At 37.3% G+C, this 21,349-nt stretch overlaps 2 protein-coding genes across 4 annotated transcripts in view; one reads left to right on the forward strand and one right to left on the reverse strand.

Moving 5' to 3' along the window:
- Sns (sticks and stones) overlaps positions 1 to 10,529 on the forward strand; it is a 574,205-nt gene extending 563,676 nt beyond the window's left edge. The window contains exons 15-18 of one of the 3 annotated variants that reach the window (XM_076776528.1): positions 278 to 430; positions 778 to 905; positions 1,569 to 1,755; positions 3,105 to 10,529. In XM_076776528.1, the coding sequence (XP_076632643.1) occupies positions 278 to 430; positions 778 to 905; positions 1,569 to 1,755; positions 3,105 to 3,529 (893 nt within the window). In that variant the 3' untranslated portion in view covers positions 3,530 to 10,529. Of the gene's footprint in view, positions 1 to 277; positions 431 to 478; positions 638 to 777; positions 954 to 1,568; positions 1,756 to 3,104 lie in introns of those variants that run through there. The other 2 variants (XM_076776527.1, XM_076776529.1) reach the window with 2 other exon arrangements.
- A 26-nt stretch (positions 10,530 to 10,555) lies between these two features.
- On the reverse strand, positions 10,556 to 20,577 carry LOC143348322 (uncharacterized). Its single transcript, XM_076778405.1, has 25 exons — positions 20,421 to 20,577; positions 20,075 to 20,184; positions 19,829 to 19,919; positions 19,504 to 19,686; positions 19,097 to 19,193; positions 18,880 to 18,982; positions 18,549 to 18,651; positions 18,357 to 18,463; positions 18,216 to 18,284; positions 17,892 to 18,060; positions 17,638 to 17,817; positions 17,336 to 17,498; positions 13,899 to 14,062; positions 13,693 to 13,802; positions 13,373 to 13,463; positions 13,054 to 13,239; positions 12,850 to 12,943; positions 12,672 to 12,774; positions 12,492 to 12,594; positions 12,315 to 12,421; positions 12,183 to 12,251; positions 11,705 to 11,873; positions 11,453 to 11,632; positions 11,173 to 11,381; positions 10,556 to 11,102 (listed from the first exon to the last, which is right to left on the reverse strand). Exons 1-24 carry the CDS (start codon positions 20,560 to 20,562, stop codon positions 11,215 to 11,217), a joined length of 3,060 nt encoding a protein of 1,019 aa, XP_076634520.1. The 5' UTR covers positions 20,563 to 20,577; the 3' UTR covers positions 10,556 to 11,102; positions 11,173 to 11,214.
- Between the last annotated feature and the right edge of the window lie 772 nt (positions 20,578 to 21,349).

Below are 21,349 nucleotides of genomic sequence, written 5' to 3' on the forward strand. Positions count from 1 at the left end.
GAAAATCGTCTATTGATAACAGGCCCGCAATATCGCTTGTCGGCGAAACGGAGGAAATATCGTAAATTCTGATCTGTATCGTAAACTGGTCGTCGATTGTGTGCCTAATCACGGATTCAAATGAAAGATTACCATTGCTGATGGACTTAGATGTGCTAATGAAATGTCGCGCGAGTGCGTTTAATAATCGATCGGCGTGCTAGATGTAACTAACATTTGTGGACCGCCGTTGCATGAATAACAATTCCGGTGATGGGTGCGTTGGCTTGGCTTACAGGGGAGGCACCACCTACCGACGTGACATCCAGCGAGATTAATTCTTCCTACATCATCGTCATTATCATCACTGTTTCCGCCTCTGTTTGCCTACTCATTGCTGCGCCCATAGTCTTTGCTACATTAAAATCGAAAAAGAAGGCTCAACGTTCCGGTAAATATAATCACTATCATATATATTCTTTTTCTGCTTATCCTCTAGGGCCGAATAACGCCGAGAATCTGCCAGACGTTCTCTTGGAAAAGGGAGATTTTGCAATGAATTATATCTATACGTTTGCCGCAACCTCCCTCATCTTTTTTGTCATTAATATCCTGATCATCGTGTTGTGGTACATTATGAGAAAACGAAATAAAGATCGTAAGTGAACACGTCGAATGGGAGCGAATGCGTTTCCTTCGCACAATGAATCAACAAAGAAATATTAAATACCAAACGACAGGCATCGGTCTGAAAAGTTTCGTGTTTCTCATCGCGTCTATTCTCTTTTATTTGCACAGGACTTAACAAATCCCAGACAGCGGATATGTACGCACCATCCACCGTCAATGGAGACACCATGACCGGTGAATTAAGTTCGGTATCGGACGAGAAGAGCGACGTTAACTTCGACACTAACGATTACGTGGTCAGTGCGATCAGTCAGTATGTTCTTAGTAACAAGTAATGCCGGAGGGTAGGTTTGAGTTCTATTAACACATTTCTGTTTCGTTTTACTTTCGTTTGGATACCTTTCACAGTTTAGTCCTATCGGGGATCATTTACGAACAATCGTGTTTCGAAGCCCCTCTGTTTTCTTCTTTTCTGTCGTATCGTACTATTTTTCTTCGTATTATGATTTCGATAATAGACGCATACCCTTCTGGAACCTAATCAAGTAGTAGAATCTTTCGACCAGCAGCTCTATCAGTAACACATTTATTTTTGTTTTCCCGTTCTTATACTTATCAAAGTCTTACTTCGTTTCTTACAGTATCCTTAAGTATAGGCAGGTTTTGGGTTGGATGTATTAGAAATATTTCTCATGCACGTGTACACACCGAGAATTCTCGTAATGTATCAGAATGATGAAATTAATAACGAAACAGAATACGAAACGTTGCTCCGTTTTGCATGTAAACACGGTAACGTACTTCATACTGATACGCTACGAATAATGGTAGCTATGTAACTCCGCGTTATTATACGATTTGTTATTGCCGTTTTAACGACTCTCGTAGAAATGTTGCAGGTTTATCTCTGCGACGCGCGTGAATTTAACAAAACAATTTCTCTCTGTGTAACGCAACAGGACGAAGGCCGAAAAACAGCAGCTAGCACGTATTTAATAGATCAAACTATGCAAGATTTTGGGAAAGGGAACTTGGAGATGCAGGTACATCATCAGGGAACTCTTGGTCGTCGTAGCAACCATATTCAACCACCCATGAGTATGGATTCGCCGCCACAGCGAACCACAGCCAGTGGGACACTTTCTGGTATGTATTTTTCTAACGAATTTTAAATAATTTTCTAAAAAGGCCGTAAATGGAATGATACAAATCGGGTAACTCAGTCGTCAGGGATCGATACAGAAAATTATGTGCAGTGAACAAAGTGACTTTTACGAGTAAACTCTCAGGGCTTCCCAAACTTTTATTGGCCGAGACCCAGTTCCGTAATCGGTAATTTTTCGCGTCCCACTTGCTTGTGCGGCATATTTTAAAACGAGGTTTTAATAGAAAAAAATACTTCAAAATTAATATTAATATTTAACGCGACCCATCCAGAACCAATTCGCGAAAAATTAAAATTTTTTCTTTCGAAAAATCTGGTCCCCCGTACAGTGTAAATTTTGTTTGAATTGAACGATCTCGAAAATTTATTGAAATTAAAAAATTTTAAAACATTCTAAAAAAATTATTTTTAATTGCTAGGGTCACTTACAATCAATTTTGATGAATAGACATACCCTCGAAATCCTACGTATTTTTGAGAAAAAAATTCCTAATCGAAAATATCATGTCTGACTACCACTGATATATTTCACTGAAATTTCATGCGTATCTTTAAAAAGTCATAACTTCTGAACGGATTGGACGATTTTAATGTTTCGAACGGCAAACAACGCGTATTTTAGTGAAGAATATGTATAAATTCCAACAATGTTCGAAAAGTAGTTTCTTGACCCCGTAAAGTGACAAAATCCCCATAAGAATTGTTCAATTTTCAAACGGTCATAACTTGTAAAATAGTGAATAGATTTGATTGAAATTTATTTCTCAAGTAGAGCTCATGGGTACCTACAAAAAAGTATTAGGCAACATTTCCGTACAGCGTCAGTCAAATTTATTAAAAATCAAAAACGAACTTTTAAAAAAAATCAACAGGTGCCTAAATTCTTCGGCGAAAAAAAAATTTCAAATCGTTCTATAAAAATTATTTTCAGTTCTGGGGGTCAATTACAATCATTTTTGGTGAATAGACCTACCCCCGAAATCCTATTCACTTTCGAGAAAAAAATTCCTAATCGAAAATACAATGTGTGACCAAGAATGCTTCTGTAATTTCACTTCTTGCCTTCATTTCTGTAACCTGTTGGTAATCCTACCAGTGAAACACAAAAATAGTAATGGGGCTCTAGAGCCCCAAAAAAATTCGACGCAAGGTCTACTCATACACCTCCTTTGTGATACTACTTCGATTAAATTTAATTTACAACAATTTCCTTTACCTGTCCACTTAATTCTATCCACGACTGTAAATGACCCAGTTAGAAATCAGTAACCCCCCAAACAACGAGAGCAATAGACACCGCAGCGACTAACGAAAGTTTTCGAACTTGCAGTTTCGAAATCGAGTTACATCGGAAACCCCAGTCCAGCGCCGCCGAACGACGTGAACTTCTACAGCGTGGAGATCGACAACGGCCGGTACATGGGATACGAGACGAACCACAGTCCCATTCCGGTGGTGGAGCCGGGTTCGGGCGCGTACTATCCATCCATGAGTCCCACGGGGCACATCGTGTCGGGCCATTTGAACACCGGAACCGGAACGCTGACGCGCAGTCGAACCTTGCCGCGTCCGGTTCCGCCCCCCGACGTCACCGTGATGACGGCGGGATCGAAATCACCGATACCGCCCTCGGTGCCCCCGCCACCGACGACCTTCGCGCGATCGGTATCCGGCAATCCTCACACTCACGGTCATCCGCTGTCGACATTCACCCCAACGCCGACCTATTCCGACATCGACGGCCATCTTGTCTGAGGATCGCCCATCTTCGGCCCGAGTTCGGTGCGCGGCAAATATCGCGCCGTTCCGCGGGACGAGACTATTACCGTTACAGAAAGAACCACCCGACTCTAATCGGAAAGCTCGTGGATAAACTGAAACGGATTCTACGGCCTCATTCGACGTTTCCGGCGTCGACGATCTCGGGTCGCGTCGCACGAGGGGGGAAGCTGTGCGGCGACACTCGCGGAAGTTTCGTGTGGGTGTTCCGACGACTTCTTTGAACATGAAAGAAAGTAAGAAGCATGTAAATACCAGAGAGGACTTTATTAACGTACTTTTACTAAGCACGCGGTAACAATGTTACGAACCGGAATGCATATACGTTACGCGTTCATTTTTTTTTTTTTCTCCGCGTTGATTTTCGCGGACATTACTTTTCGCGCATTTACACGTGGTTTACGTTTCGCATACCACGCGTCGAACGGAAGAACGATCGATCGAAGATGTACGTTCGCAATCGCTCGCCGCTTGCTCAATGATATTTTTTCGTTGCGCCCTCGTAACAATGATTTTTACTCGTTGTGACGACTTCATAGTGAAACTGAGAAACAGAGTTCGACAAATGTGTCTACGCGAACGGAAAAAGAGCCGAGGAACGGCGTGGACGTGGATAACGTCCGTGGATGTTTCGTTTCCCCGAGAGCACAGAGGTATAGTATGGATTTTACGTGATCACGTTTATGCCTTACTACTCTTACCTTGGAATAAGTTACTCGTTGTTTGTACCGGCAACCGACAAACTCGCGTGATCCAACATTGGTCAGAAAAACCGACGCAAATTAGAAGAGACAAGGATGATCGACGATCCGTGATAATATTCGATACTTTCTAGATTTCAGTTTTTATACGAGGTTATTATTGCTCATAAGCTGCTCTTTTGAAAGTAATATCGATACAGCGATCGGCGATAACATCGAAGCCCGCAACGGATATCTTATCGATGACTCGCGTAGCCGACGACGCTGCTCTCGATATCATCGTGAAGTCGCGTTCGCATGTATTTATTCGTTTCGTATATACGTACGACCGTCCATGGTTTCGTTTGCAATCGTTTGAAAGAGAGGTCTACCCGGACATTTGGCCGACTTCTTGTTTGAAATTCGAAGGAAGCGAGACAATCGTTTTACACAGGGAAACAGTTGACGACGTTCATAATCGGTAGTGATCCGACTGGATTTCCTTCTTCCCTTTTCCCTCTTGCTCATTACTCGCGACGCGTTCTCTGTTAGATTGAACGGACCTTACTTGTTAAAACGGAAAAGCGTCACGAGGTAGCTTGTTCCGCGAAGAAAACAGTCTGTCGTGACGCTTGGTGGATTGAAACGATACTCGATGAGCAGATAGGTACTAAAAATGCTAGGCGACATTTAGGTAAAAGTATCCCGAGTTAATTTACGAGACGTGCTTGGCGACGCTGCTACGGCCATCTCGAGCTTGGAAACTCCACTTTGGCGTATCGAAATTTTTTTCACGCGTTAAAAATGACACGGGACAAGAATTTTACCACTCTTTCTACAAACTCGATTCGAACAAATTTGCAGATACTCCTTTCCTTTCTATTCGTGACCTTCTTTTTCTTTTGCTTTTTACGTGGAACAGTTTTTCACTGCCGAATCCAGAAGTCAATACTACCGGATACTTTAATCGATTGCATTTAGAGCGTACACGCGCAACAATTAACCGTCGTCGTAAAATGGCCAGGCGAAATGACGATTCCAAACGTTGTACGCGTTTGCAGTTTTATTCCGAATGTTCGATGAAGCGAGCTTATTTTTTTGTTCGCCGATAATGTTATTCTTTTTTAGATATTCCGTCAAGTGATTAGGGGGTTTTGTTATCGAGATTGATAATACAGCACAAATACGAACGATAAAACCGTGACTAGAGTTAGGAGGAATATTTATAGGGTGAACTGTTTTCACGTGACGTCCAACTCGTGCTGATTTTGTTTCCATTTCGTCGTGTTTGTGTACAGTTTCGTTAGTTCGGTTAACAAAATCGGCACACTCGTAGCGAGTAAATCGTTTTTTAATGTTTTATTAAGAGACGCGGTACAGTCGGTGATATTTTATAATTAAATTTACGAAATAAAAAATTGCCAAATATTTACAAATATCGTCCGTCGATGGTTAATATTTGTAACATATCTAATAAGTAGCTTTTTTTTTTTGTTAACCCTTCGAGCGTTTACGCGAACGGACTGCTAGACACCATTTCTTCTGAGCGACGGAAGTTTGACTACTTTCACTGCCTGATTTTTATTCCTGTACCGCGAACACGAACATTTTATAGTTAATTGATGTAAGATAATTATTATCACGTGAAAGCCGTTGACTTTTTGTAAAATTTCGCTATGCGTATTTTCCTAAGACAGCGATAGCTTCGAGCCACTTGTATATCCTACCCAAAAAAAAAAAAGTATGATATCGCAACGAAACGATACGATATTGAAAATCATAAAAAAAAAAAAATAACTGAAAAGAAAATACGATCAACATAATCAGTGAAGTCTATATACGGAAGTAACAAAAAGAAAACAAAACATACACAAAGAAAGATAGGAAAAGAAGTAAAAGTGAGTGTCTTGGAGTAGTGATATCTTCAAAAAAAAAAAAAAAAAGACAATAGTACATAAGTTTAATTATACGAGTATGAGTTTAGTTAAGAGTAAAGTATTTCCCTGGCACAGCCAAGTTAGAAGTTGCATTTGCACAAAGGTCTTTGTGCAAAAACGATAAGAACAGAAAGGACGTAGTTCAACTAAATGTTTATACATATATATTTTTGCATTTATTTCCATTAATATTGATTATCCTTGTAAATAGCGCGATATGTCTCAGCGTTTCACACACTCCAGAAAAAAAAAAAGTAATTAAAAAATGGATCATATGAGGGTCTCACTTTACCTAAGCTATAATGAAATATTGTATAGGATTATTACGCTAGGCCACAAATTATATCCGAGGATGAAAAAGAAAAAAATAAAAAAAAGTAAGTAAATAATTATTCCAGTTATCGGACGAGACGACGTCTTTCCGTTTATCGAAAGCCTAAGTAGTCGACATATATTTTTGAAGAAAAGAAAAACGATACGAAAAAGATCGCGCACGTTTGGCCTATTGTAAAGGGGAGTCTCGCGGACACACGATGACGAGTGACGACGACAAACTCGTAGAATCAGTCGACAAGTGTAAGTTTCGTTCAATTTCCATATGAAAGATCACGATCGATACGCGCCCAATCTGAATTACTTCCACATGAATTTCACTCAAACGATAATAGAGGAAATATATTGACTAATTCACGTCCGATGTTCTCTGTGTATGATCATCGTGAAAATTACGTTGAGAAATCTACGCACGTCGCCGCTTCTAATTTGGCTCGCGTATCGTACGGATATAAAAGTTAAGGTAGACGTAAGTAGGATTGCTCCAAAGATACACGGAATACGCGCCGTTTCGCATATCCCATACACAGACACGTGAGCAACAATGGCACTCTCGCGTTGATAACGATTATAAATAAATACGAGTAATCGGTGCGCGGGCGTGTATGTTCCGAGCAATCGTACTTATCCATCGGGGTCTCGTTTAATGTTGTAGCGAATAACGATGTATCGACGATCGATCGCATCCTACGCTATTTTCACTTGTTCGTTCTTCGGCGATCGGCGATCGTTCATCGATTCACGCGAGAACCGATCCGAGACACCGGCTTGTTATATCCTGAAGCACATGTAAACGGGATGGTGAAGAAATAAGAAGAAAAAAAAGAGAAAAATATGTAATTGCGCGAAAGCAAAATGTTGCCGGAGAGAGGGGTGTCGTTCAACGGAATCGAAATGTATACTTTCCGCGCCGTTGTCATGTGTGTTTTATGCTTGAGAACCGTTTGAAAGTTTTACGAATAACGTTTTCGTAGCATGCGCTATTGTTATTTCATTACCGGGGAGGACACTGATTTGTTACGGTAGATTCTACAAAGCTTAAAAAATAAAAAAAAAAAAAACACGTGTATTGTTAACCGCTGCTGTTGTGTATGGAGCCGCACCGTTCGGCTTAGACTGATGATAAAAAAAAAAAAATTCACGTATGCTCAATTAGAGAACATGTTTGCGCATAATTAAGAATTCTATTTACATATACATGTTTTATATTTGTAATTAATAACAAAAATCATCTATACTTAATATTACCTGATATTATTAGATTATGTAATCTCCAAAGTATTTGCTCATCAAAGTGCTAGGCATGTTAGACGGACCGATATTCGTCCAAAATGGTACCTTGGAGATGGACATACCATCTAACAGTACGATATTTCATATTTTACACAATAATTAATAATTCCGTTGATTATTCTAAGACATAGTCAATCCTAATTATACAATCATTAAGGTACGAAGGATAAATTAAACGTTTTACATGTATATAATGTACATATACACTTAGATAGACACGAAAAATGAAATGCATAACGAATTATATCAAATTAAAAGGAAAAACGATCGAGAGCTTTCGTAAATAGTTCGTAAATATATTCGTATCACTTTTGATGTTTTTTTCTTCGTATTCGTTTTTTCGTATTCTTTCCTATTTTTAAAAGAGAAAAACGAACGAAAATAAAACTGATTCTCGCCGACGTTAGTAACAACGCGTCCTTCGCTCCGATGATATATGGTGCGACGAAAGACGCGCGAAATTGAAAGACCCGCGAGGTTTTCGAAATCGCCGAAAGTGAAGTGACGAATTTTACCGTAACGAACTTATCCGTTCCAAATTACCATTTCCACAAGAGGCGAAGACTGGATAACACTTGAGCAGTTTAATCGTTTTTTATGATATTCGAACGACTCGATTTTACATTCGATTCGATTTACCCGTTCGATCGAACGGAACACGAACCTTCAATTTCAAGTACCGCTATACTTTGATCGCGATAATTGATTCTTGCGTTTTACTGTGAAACGACGGCGAGAAATTTCGCTTCACGTGATAGAGAACAATCGCTTCGACAAGCTTCCTGAAACGCCCGTGACGAAATTCCTTTTTAAAAAGTCAAATATCAACGTTTATTTGCAATCTGGTTCATCGAGAAACGATGTTAAGGTAAACAAAATTTTAACGAACAAAGAGAAAGGGCTCGTTTCTAGGATCTCGAAGCAGATTTCTTACCCGTCGGGCAGAGAAACAATTTATCACGTATATCGAGCGATACGAGTGAACGATGTGTCGCAAAATCATTAAGCGTATCATCGAATATATATGTTGCTTCCGTTTGTGTGCCAACAAGAAAAAAAAAAAAAATCGACATTCTCAATGTATAAATATATGATGCATAGCGGGACGATATAACATAGTGTTACGCGGGCCGCCGTCACGGCTAAATTTTTGCGTTCAGGAATTTACAAACGTAATTCTTTGGAGCAATCATCGCTGTTCTTAAGTACAACCGATAATACTGAGGAAGTAAAGAGATGCTCCCCGACGAAAGAAAAGAAAACAAAAGGGGAGACGGAGAGAATGAGAAAACCGTGTAATATAAACTAAGACACCAGAAAATTGGTACATTAATTACTTGTATATATACATAGTATTTTTACATTCTAATTCTAAATTACATTTCCAATTCTAAATGGTATACATTACTCTGTGAGCTTCGCTTGTCGTCTGTGTAAATCATCGATAACGTTCTGACGTTCATTCACTGTAGAAATCCGTCAGAGAAGCGTTTCTATCGCGAACCGCGAACGCGACGATGCTCGGGCAAACAATACCCACCCACACACACACACACACTCCTTCTTGTGCTCGTTTCACCGCACCCTCTGCACAAGATTCAACACACACGCCTCGTGCCTTCATCGCAGTAACGTTAACTAGAACGGTTAAGGTTTATGGTCGCATCCGGTGTATCGAACCGCGACTAGTCCCCGCGAAAAGTAGCTCTCGAATAGCAAAAGTCTGGGATTAAGCAGAATTTTTATCGAAAAAGCATTTTAGATAATAGACAATTACCAGCGTAATATCGCATTACCGATGTTTTTTTGTTTAAGCGTTCGTTTCCGTCGCGTGCAAACGCACTCGTTGCGACCATAAACCGATTAAGGGAAGAGAAGGAATACTTTATTGTGTACGTACGTCGTATCACGATGTATTCGATGTTAATATGCGTAATTTAACTCCTACTTAAACTGTGCTCATAGCGGATGTGATCGTATTTTCCGAATAATGTCGCGACGTGTAGAACGTGGAACGACGCTTACCCGATGTATTCGATGATATTTGGATTTTTCAGTCGTCAACGTAAACACGACGTTGCTCCCCCCACGAATTTACGTATCGTTGTTGATTTTTTTGAGGGGGAAGAAATAAAAAAAAAAAAAAAAAAAGGAACTGCCAGGATTCGTTTGATCGACATTTTGCTATTTTTGTTTTTACACATAGAGACAGAGCGAAGCTCAACATACTAGTCCTTACTTTAAAACCAAAGTAAAGAGAAAAAACATTGTGTAGCTTTTAAGAATCTCCATTACGTATTCACACCTGTGTGTCTATACAGAAGGCATAATTATAATTAATAATTCAATCATCGTAATTAGGTAAAGGACTAACCGATAAGCGAATAGATAAAAGGAATAAGCCGCTCGTTAAGTGTATCGTTTTATTTTAATTCATTTTTTACGATTAACATTTTATCTAGCAACTTTTGTCGGCTAGGAATGTAAATTCTGTATCTGTACATTGTTTTCCTATTTCAACTATTAAAAGTGATCGTCAACTAAACGTTGTGTGTTTGCTTCATTTTATCGGGAAACGAACCTGAGGGAACGCTTCCTGTTTCGTAATCTTGTTCTACAAGGGTAGGCAACTTAAAGAGTGGAACTACATTTATCTGAACCAGGCGGGGACAAGATGATTCAGATAATAGAAATCTATTCCGTATTTTTCCGTTCATATTTTGTCAATGTGTTCTACAGGTAGAAATAAGACTAAAAAATCAGTTGTAGAATTACAGAATATTAATCATTATAGTATGCATACAATTATCGCATATTATACGTATTGAATATAGAGTATATTTTTATACAACAGAAACCTTATTTTTAAAAATTTATTACAAAATATATTTGCCACAGTACATAAAATATATCTCTTGATGTAGAACAATGTAAGGAACTAAAATCATATGAATTATAATTATGCATACAAACTTCGATTGCTCCATCTTTGGGCCGTTGTTTTTTAAACTAATTACGCGCCAATGTGCCGATAATTGAGTAAATATAAAACAATTTGTGACTTTTTAAATAATTAAATATAATTTCTGACATCCATAGTTTCAAATCCAATGAAAAATTACACAAATTACGACATTGTTTCTTGAACTTTGAAACTTCAAGAAGAAAAACTAATTTGAAAACACCAGATATGTAAGAATAGTAAACTCCTTAACCTTCGGTAATTTCGAAAAACACCCTGGACTTTCTTTACGCTCCAAAATCTAATGTGCTCTACTCGTAACCATCGTGTTTGCAACATCGTGTCTAGGATTTGAAATGACATTTAAATCGATTCGTATCGTTATTATTATCACCATGAACTTACTGTACTTACTGTTCTCGAAATCCACGTACCGCCATCGACGTTTGATCCCCATCATTTAGACTCGATGGGAACAAACCTGGTTCGAATCGGGCGCGTAGGACGTATGACCAAATCGACATCGATATCCATATCCCTCAAATAGTCGACGGGCTCGAAATAGAAATCGTTTAATAAGAATAACAATGTTGTTTTCAACTCCAACATAGCGAATCGTTGTCCTGCAAATCCAGAGACCAAAAATTCGGTGTTAACTGTATTCGTATTGTTAAAAAGACTTTCTATTTTGTACCTATGCAATTTCGTGGACCAGCACTGAAAGGTACATAGGCGTAAGGATGACGTCCTTTCATATTTTCAGGCAAGAATCTATCTGGATCGTAAACTTCCGGGTTTGGCCAGTAGTTTGGATCTCTGTGAACGTCTACGATGAGCACGTTGACCACCGTTTCAGTCGGTACGAGCTTGTTACCTGACAATATTATCGTGGAGAATCTTACTTTCGTGGCTTCTCGCAATTGGTAAATAACGTTTAGTAACTCACTTAATCGAACGTCCATTTCCGGGGAACGCGATATAAATGGTACGCTTGGGTAAAGTCGAAGAGATTCCTTAATGCATCTCTCGAGATATGGTACATTTTGTAGGGTGGCCATGGTTATTTTGCCTCCAGATTGCTCCAAAGCCGCCTTCACTTCTTCTCTGGCTTTAGCCTGAAGAAAATATCGATATGCAGTGCTTCTTAACCCTCTTGAACATTAAATATTATATGTTTCCATAGAAATTGAAGAATCAAGACGGGAATAAAGATTCTTTGTTTAATTGTTGCAAATATTTCTTTAAAATAGAGGATCTAGTGGAACATCATAGTTGAAAAAAACACTGTTACGAATGCTATGATATTTGATTATTAATTATTCTAAACTTCGTTGCTTGCTATAATTAATTCTACCTTTACGTAATACTGTCTAGAAGTCGAAGATGATTTCTTAATTGTATTGAATTGTTGAAAGATAAGTCACCTGTATTTCTTTGTGTTCAGCTAGAAGCATAGTAGTGAAGCAAAGGCTCACCGCTGTGGTATCGTGTCCCTAAAATAAAAATTTTTGTATACTTTTTATTTAAAGAAATGGAACAGTGATAGAGAAACGTACCCTAAACATAAAAGTATCAACTTCCTCCCTGATACCTTTGTCGTCTATTTGATTGTTTCGATGCGCTGCTATTAGGAGATCGAGCATAGCAAGCCTCCTTTTACGAACTGCAAACAAATGAAAATAAGTGAAAATGGGATTTACGGGAAGTATCGTTGATAAACAAACATTACTTACTTCCTACGTCGTCGGAAGTATCCTTTAGACTTGGATCGTCGTTAAATCCAGTCAAATATTTGCCGTTTGTCTTTTCATGATAATCTTTCCTTTCCGCGATGATCTATAACGTATCGTTGACTTCGTTTTAATCCAGTACCAAAGTGGATGATAGTTTAAATTAGAAATTATGTTTCTCACCTCGTCAGTAAAACCGTGTAATATTTTGAGTAATCTAGATTGATGCCATCCTTGGGGAAAGAATTTGAAAAGTGCGTGCGAATGAACCCACGGTCTTATCAATCTACGAAATCAATACACAAAAATCTATCGTTACTGTGCGTATATTGTATGGTGATGTATATCAGAAATTACTTACCTATATACTATAACTTTTCCCATATCGTACACCGCTTTTCGATACTTGTGTTGGAAACTCCCTTTATCTTTCAAAGAAGTTCCCATAGCAGTCTCTGTAAATGAAATCCACGCGAGACACGTGCAAGGAAAACATTATAGATTTGCAGTCGCGGGTTGCAATAACTTTCGTAGAATTTTGTACAAGAGTTTCACGATAGTTTACCACATATCACGTTCAGTGTGTGCTCGCTGTAGAAGGGCATCAGATTTTTGACGACTGCACCGCCTTCGTTCTTCAATAAGTCCGTCATGCGTTCGGATTCCTCGATAATAATGTCAATGAATTGCTGCAAGACGTTAAAATGAAAGGCTGGTGTCAATATCTTCCTGCGTACCTTCCACTTGCTACCTGAAAGAAATGGAAACGAAAAACAAACGATAACCAGTACATTTATCCCGGTCACATTTTAAAATTCCTAATAAATTCCTCGTCAATTCCTGGAATCGTTTTGTCAAAATGAAACGGGGAAAAGAAATGATACCTCCGCTGGTGAGAAGTCCAGTTCCGAACCAAGGCATGAGAAGATCGTACATTTCACTTTTCTGGATGGATTTGGGATTTCCAAGTATCGTCTAAACGCGAAAGAAGTTTTTCCATGTAAATTATAATAATTAATTCGTACACTAAAAGTGTTGCGTATGTGTATGCATATTACAACTTTCTTTTCTTCATTAATTATACATTTGTTTTTTTTTATAGCTGTAGTAAGCTGTATAAATTAGCAAGAATTACAAGCGTGCCAAAATATTATTAATTAATATGTGAATAGTGGTGTTCGGAATTATATAACTATTTCGTTACCTCAACATCGTCCGGATGGCGAATATAAACTAATGGCACAGTAAAAGACCAAAGTCTATAAATCGGATAGTATCGGTTACCCAACTGTCGCATAAGTTTCCAAATTTCCGCTGTAATAACGTATAACAGGTTGTTATTGGTTTTTATTTCTACTATTGCCAATAGATAAGAAGCACTCGATAAACGATATTATTTGTTTGACTTACACGACGAAACATGGAGGTCGTACAGGTTCCCAAGTAATGGCATTACTCGAGGACCCGGTATCAGGTTCATAATCCTGCCATACTTTCCATAATGTAGAACAATGAAATGTACAAATAATGCTGCGACTATGCAGAACAATATTGCGGTGATCATTATTCCGAAATTTTAATTCTTCTCTACGTCTGACAATGAATGCGCTGCGAAAACAAAACACACTAGAGGATAAGGCACTTAAAAAGTGTTTCAAAAAATGTTTCATTCGCATAGCTATGTAATTTATGTTCTCCACGCTTCCAATCTCTAATTCAATAATATAATAAATCATCTCAATATTTGACTTATTTTTCCCCCCCATTTAATAACGTTATTTTCTGTAAGAAATTTTATGCCAACGAGAATCCAAAGCAAATTATTGAAATGTAATTTTCTCCACCGTTAGTACTTTTCTCCATAAATTCTAAATAGCTGTAAGAGTTAATTTTACTTGCTTGGACGGTTACTTATTTGCTAAAAATTTCAGTAGACATTTCCTAAATACGAAACATGGAGTAACAGACCGCTCACCCTGTAACGCGCCTCGGTCCTTCAAGGTTGCAGCGAATCCGAACGAAAGTCTCCTAATTCCTATGTCAATTCGCACATTTGACTCGGAATAAGAGGACTTGCTATGACAGTATCTCAATGCATACTGTCTACGCGGATAAATATCTCCTCGTCACAGTCTGTGTGCCCACTACGATACACACGAAAAAAATGCCATCAATCACAGTTTTTCATTCACACGTATGTACCGTCTTACTTTGGGATTACGAAAACATCATAATCTTTGACATATGCTACTCTTATGGACATTAAAACTTTTAAAAAAAGACACACAAACAAAAATGCTGTGTTCGACAATTTCATAAGTTGCTGACCATTAAAACACATTTATTCGACGAATAAACTTGTCGAATCGATTCAGAGGCCAAGTCTTTTGGCTGTACTCGATCCGGAGCTTTTATTTGAAATTTGAAATGCACAGCAGGCCAAGTTTGTTCGAATAAGGAAGCTATACTCGATCGCTTGCGCGAAATGAGAACGTTAAAACAAATGGATTTCGCGTATGCTCGTAGCAGGTAATAAAAGTCAACGGTCAGATACGCCACAGGGGACGAGAAATGAATTATTTAAAATCCTAAATGTAAAGAACAGTAGTAGACTTTTGTCGACCATCAACATCGACTGTAAAACGTAATACCCACGAGAGAAAACAGTTTTACGTTGCATTAAATGGGACATGGAAGGTGTAACTTATTATGAGATATTTAAATCAGTTGAAAGCGTTTAATGGATGAAAGAAACTTAGGCGACAAAGGACATAATTTTCAACTTAGACCAGGAACATCATCCTCGCGAGGCGTATTCTCCGGAAAGATTTATTCTACTGCTATAGACTTGGTATATTGTCGCATAATAAACTTGAAATCGTAAAATAGAAGATGTGCGTGATTTTAGTGTGCAAAGAGTTATTAAAACTGGGGAAAAAATGTATTAAAGTCCACAAAGGTATGCCCAGAGTCATGCAGCTGCGTATCGATGAGTGTTTTTTTGTGTGCGAGTGCGTACATGTATGGTTACTCTGTCAGCTCACTGGGATTCGAACAGCACGGGACGGATGTCGCACTTGTAAATTTGAAATTCTTATAATTCTGTAATCAAGATCTGAGAATCGTAAAATGGTAAACAACTTTTCGATTAATACCAACACGATTAATTAATCCTGAGAAAAAATAGTAATATGATCCCCTTGTGGGAATAACAGCTTCACGTAATTGTAAAACGTGCAGAATCTATCTTATGATTGAACATGTACTGATTGAATGCAGAAAGCACGAGGAACAGAGGTCGATTCTCGAATTTAACCCAAACATGAAGAAATTACTAACCGCGACGAGGGCAATAGTAGGGTCATTGAATTCTTTAAAAATATTTAAGTACTAAATAAATCACAAAGTGGAATTGTTTTTTGACCGCTGTATGTTTCGTATAAATTCGCAAAAACCAGTGCTTCGGTAAACCAGACTTTATGGTTTCCTTATCGTTGGTTCACTTCCAGTAACAGACAGTCCGACGTTACTAAGAACAAATAGTCTTCGTATAACGTTTATTATCGTAATGTTTATTATACAAACGGTAATGTTTAACGCATAGAGGGTGCGAATTCTATCATCTCCAGTACGTCAACGCTTCGAAAACAAAAGACGCCGATTCGCAAACTCTGATTTCAATGTGCTAAATTATGGATACGCACGAAAATATCCATGATTTTTTCGATGACTTGTTATGTAAATAAATTTAAAAGTACTTTACATAATAAATTCATTATTCTGCAAGGACACGACCATATTTTTTAAATGCAAATCACGTTTGTGAACTTAACAAAGGAGTCTTAATCCAATGGTGAATACATACTTAGTTGAAGCATAATTTTCAGTAAATAATAATTATGTTGTACATAACAAAGTGCGTAGCTTTCGTTGGGTAAAATCGTCACGTCACGATTCACCCTTTAATAATTAATAATCATAATTTTATTATAATCTCAGACGACGCCATTAGACTTTTTTTGTGGGATCTCTTGTACATTCCAATAAATTACGATCTGTTGACGCGATGGTCATTTAAATGATGTATTTCGTGTATAATATCATCGAATGTATATCGAAATAATACAAATGAGCAACTTATACCAAGACTTGTAAAAAAAAATGAAATCAACGAGCTTCGATCGAGTTTACAATCTTACGATACTCATCGAATTGTAATAGACGCATTGGCATCCCTCCACCCTATTTTAATTCCTTCAAATCGGAGAAGTAATCAATTTAGTGGAAAATAACGCATCCGTTTTAGACCCTGTACCCATTTTTTAATGCTAAAAGTGTATATTTTATCAAATCGAAGAACATAATGAATAACATTTGTAATCATTAGACGATTTTTTGCACTCTTCGTACGTCAGGAAGCTGGCAATATTCCTTTTTAATTTTAGAAAGTCTATCAAAAAATTGTGACGCGCCTTCCTTGCGATGTTCGCAGCGCGGTTCAAAATAATATTCTTTAGTCGTTCAAAACTCGAAAAGTACGATAAACAGGACATTTTTTAATCATTTTAGTGCGTAGTTTCATAATTTAATAAATATCATGTAAAAAATGTCAACCCGTCGCAAGAGAATTACTTTGTTAAATTAATTAGTTACTGTTTATGTAGTTTGTTGCTTTCGTCCTTCCAAATTATTGTATTGGACTTCGAATCTTTGCAAAACAATCTTGTACTCGAAGTATCATTAAATGTAGATCAATTCTTATCTTTAGTATTAATAACGCGAACGCTACAATTATACATATTATTCTCGAGATCTATACTTAGTCATTAACATTTCATTTTCAATGCGTGGTCTCAATGGGAACGAATTTCACTTGAAGTGGTTCCACGGTTCGTAGCACCAAATCAAAAGCAAAAGTAACATCCTTCAGGTAGTTAACGGGCTCGAGATAGAAATTATGTATTAGAAACAATAATGATGCTTTTATTTCCAACATAGCAAATCGTTGCCCTAAAAATCAAAAACACAGAAATTCAGTAAAAGCTACTATACACGGTATACAAAAATTTCAACCCCTTGAAGTTAATTTGTTCCACAATTTTCTGTATTTCAGAAATCTCGGAATACTCGTAACGAGTTTGATATTTACCTATGCAATTTCGCGGGCCAGCACTGAAAGGTACATAAGAATAAAGATGTCGCCCCTTCGTGTTCTCGGGCAAAAATCTATCAGGATCGAAAACTTCTGGATTTGGCCAGTACTTTGGATCTCTGTGAACGTCTAGTATGTGTACGTGGACCTCCGTATCGGTTGGTATTTTATAATTATCTAGAAAGGTTAAAATCATTATCTCGGTGTATCTCGCGTGTTTATTCTTTGAAACGTGGTTATTTAATAATTACGTAAAACCACGTCCGTTTCAGTGCGACGCGATATCAACGGCACGCTAGGATAAAGTCGAAGGGACTCCTTGATACATCTGTCGAGGTATGGCAGATTTTGTAGAGTGGCCATAGTTACTTCGCCGCCAGTTTGGTCTAAAGCCGCGTTCACCTCTTCCCTAACTCGATCCTGAAATCACTCATCGGATAAAACTATCGTAAAAAATATTTACTGAAACGGTTTCTTTCGAATAAAAATTCTGAAAGAATTCACCGAAACACTTTCAAGTATATAGTTTGTCGAAACAAGTTAACGAATTATTAAATTAGTTAAAGAAGAATCACCTGTATATCTTTGTGTTCAGCCAAAAGCATAGTGGTAAAGCAAAGACACATCGCCGAGGTATCGTGCCCCTGAAACGAAAAACAATTATTTCACGTAGATGATTGTCGTTAATAGAACAAACATAGATTGGAGAAACGTACTTCAAACATAAAAGTGTCAACTTCTTCCCTGATACCTTTGTCGTCTATCTGATTATTACGATGAGCAGCTATCAGAAGATCGAGCATGGCTAGCTTTTTTTTGCGAACTGCAAATAAGCGAAGAGATACGCGTAACAATATTATGAAGATCGAAAACGTTACTATAATTAATGGTAAGCAGACACCACTTACTTCCGCCATCGTCATCGACGTTCGCTTTGCTTGAATCCTTGTCAAAATTGGATAGATATCGACCTTTAGTCTGATCGTGATAGTTTTTCCTTTCTGCGATGATCTGTAATATGTATCATTAACGCAATATTAGACTGTTTCAAACCAGGTGATCGTGTCGAACAAATTTTTGAAGGAAAGATAATATAATGCGAGAAAATAATATAATTCTTCTTATTATTACTGAAAGCACTATAGAAGCTTTGAAAACGAATTATTCGTGATTTAAAATTTTACTTTATTTAACGTCAGATCTAACAAGAGTAGAAATAGTTATAAATTTTATTCATACCGCGTTAGTGAAACCGTGTAATATTTTAAGTAACTTAGACGCGAACCATCCCATGGGGATCCATTTGAAAATAAAGTCTGGCTTAAACCACGGTCTCATGTATCTACAAAATCAATACATAGAAATACATCGTCATCCATAACTCGAAAAGTATAATATACATCGTAGATTCAGCTCTTTAAATATTCACATGTATTTCTGAAGCCAAATTACGTACCTATATACGATAGTATATCCAATATCGTGTACAGCTCTTCGATACTCGCGTTGGAAGCTGCTCCCTTTATCTTTCAAGGAAGTTCCCATTGCAGTCTCTGAAAATGTATCCACGCGAATAGTGCGTAAGAAAAATTAAAGAATTAGTATAAATTAGGGTACCAACAACAGTATCTAATAACTCTCATTTCCTGTCATAGATCAAATTAATCGAAGTTCTTAAAGGGAAGAATTTAGTTATCTGAACAAAGGAAATTAAAATAAAACGTCCAACATCCAATCATCCACCACTTGAACACTGTTGTGCTGTCGTCTGAACATTATTGAAACATTCTAATAATAAACGATAAAATATAGGTTGCAAAGGTTAATGTAAAAACAAGAAATTTTTATTACATAGAAATTTACCGCATATTATATTCAGCGTGTGCTCGCTGTAAAATTGCAACAGATTTTTAACGGTTGGTCCTTCGCTCTTTAAGGATTCCGTCAAACACTTCGATTCCTCGATGAAAACGTCAACGAATTCTTGCAATACATTGAAATGAAAGGCGTGTGTCAATATCTTCCTCCGTACTTGCCATTTGGGTCCTTAAAGAAACCAAATGGAGAAACAACTTATAACTGGTACGTCCAAGCGTTGAGAAATAATGTTTTTGCGACTATAACACTGTTCGGTTTCTAGCATGACACTGTGAAAATGGAAAAAAAAACAAAGCGAAATAGTACGTACCTGAACTGGTAAGAAGTCCGGTTCCGAGCCAACTATTGAATAGTTTGTATAAATTGCTTTTCCGAGAAAATTTCGGATTTCCAATGATTGTCTACAACAAATGAGACATTATGCAACGATAAAAACGCGATGCTTTTGAATTAATCAGAAAAGTTTTTTTCATGTATTGTGTTTCTTTTTTACAAGGATCTGTGCACACGCGATAATTATGGATGTACTATGTATGTAAATAGTTGTTTTAATTACCTCTAAGTCGTCCGGATGACGAATATTAAGATTCGTAGTCATGACTGTCCAAAGTCTGTAGATTGGATATTCTTGATCGGCATATTGTCGCAGTTTCTTCCAAATTTGGGCTGCAATAACAGAATTATATCAAGTTTTTCTCGATTCATTACCCTTATCGTTATTAAACGACGAACGACATTCGATCATTCTTTTAATTTCTGTCTCATCTTGAATCTAAACGCAAAGAGTTACAAATTTCTTTTTCTTCTTCTATAGAAACTAAACTACGAAACAAAGATTATTAAAACTGATTAAATGTCTGCATCTTCAATTTATAAGGAATCAAATCGGTTTTCGGTCTTACGTGCCGGAACTTGTAGCCTTATGAGGTTTCCAAATACCGGTACAGACTCAGGTGCAGGGACCAAGTCATCCAATCTTCCAAACTTTCCATATTGTAGAATAAGAAATCCCACGATTATGAGAAACAATATCCAAATAATCATTATTGCAAAATGTTCGCTCTGCTCGAGTTTCGACAAGTGTATATGGATTTGCTATTTACATAATCAACGACAATAAATCGGGTGTGCTACAAAAAAAAATATTTGATTACTATAAACAGTCGAACTAAAAATTACGTTACGCGTAAAGATACGAAAACACAACTTCAAAAACAAATACTTTGCAAAATATCTCACAGTTTCGATAAGTTGAGCTTGAACTTGCCACGGCAATATACAACAAGTCACTAAGTGAGTTTAATTGATCATTATAATTTCAACTTTGAAACGGCTATACGTTGTTAATTACGCGAAATATTTTCCACGAAACATACAGCTTATTAACACTAGGTTTACGTACACTCGTTGCGCATATTTTTATTATAATTCGTTACATAAATACAATTCAACATAAATTACTAACAAATAATATTTATGAGTCCTATAACGTTAAGTTTAGAATTTGAATGCGTAAAATTGACGCGTACCGTAAACCTAGTGTTAAATATGTGGTGTTTATTTTAAAGTAAAATGTACTTTACTTTTACTCTACTATTCAACTTAACACTTATTCAGTTTTTCAATACACAACAAAGCAGATAATTGAAATGTAACTTATTCTTTCTTAGATGTTGATAGCTTTCACCATTATTTGCTTACTAAAAATGTCAGAAAAGCAAAATTTCCTAAACGCGTGGCAAAGATTGTGTTACAAACCACTCACCTGTTGCACAAAATTAAAATCTTCTGCTCGCTGTTTAACGTAATCAGTTTGCAAATTTTACTTAGA

Source organism: Colletes latitarsis, chromosome 11 (genome assembly GCF_051014445.1).
Source record: "Colletes latitarsis isolate SP2378_abdomen chromosome 11, iyColLati1, whole genome shotgun sequence".
Classification (NCBI taxonomy): domain Eukaryota; kingdom Metazoa; phylum Arthropoda; class Insecta; order Hymenoptera; family Colletidae; genus Colletes; species Colletes latitarsis.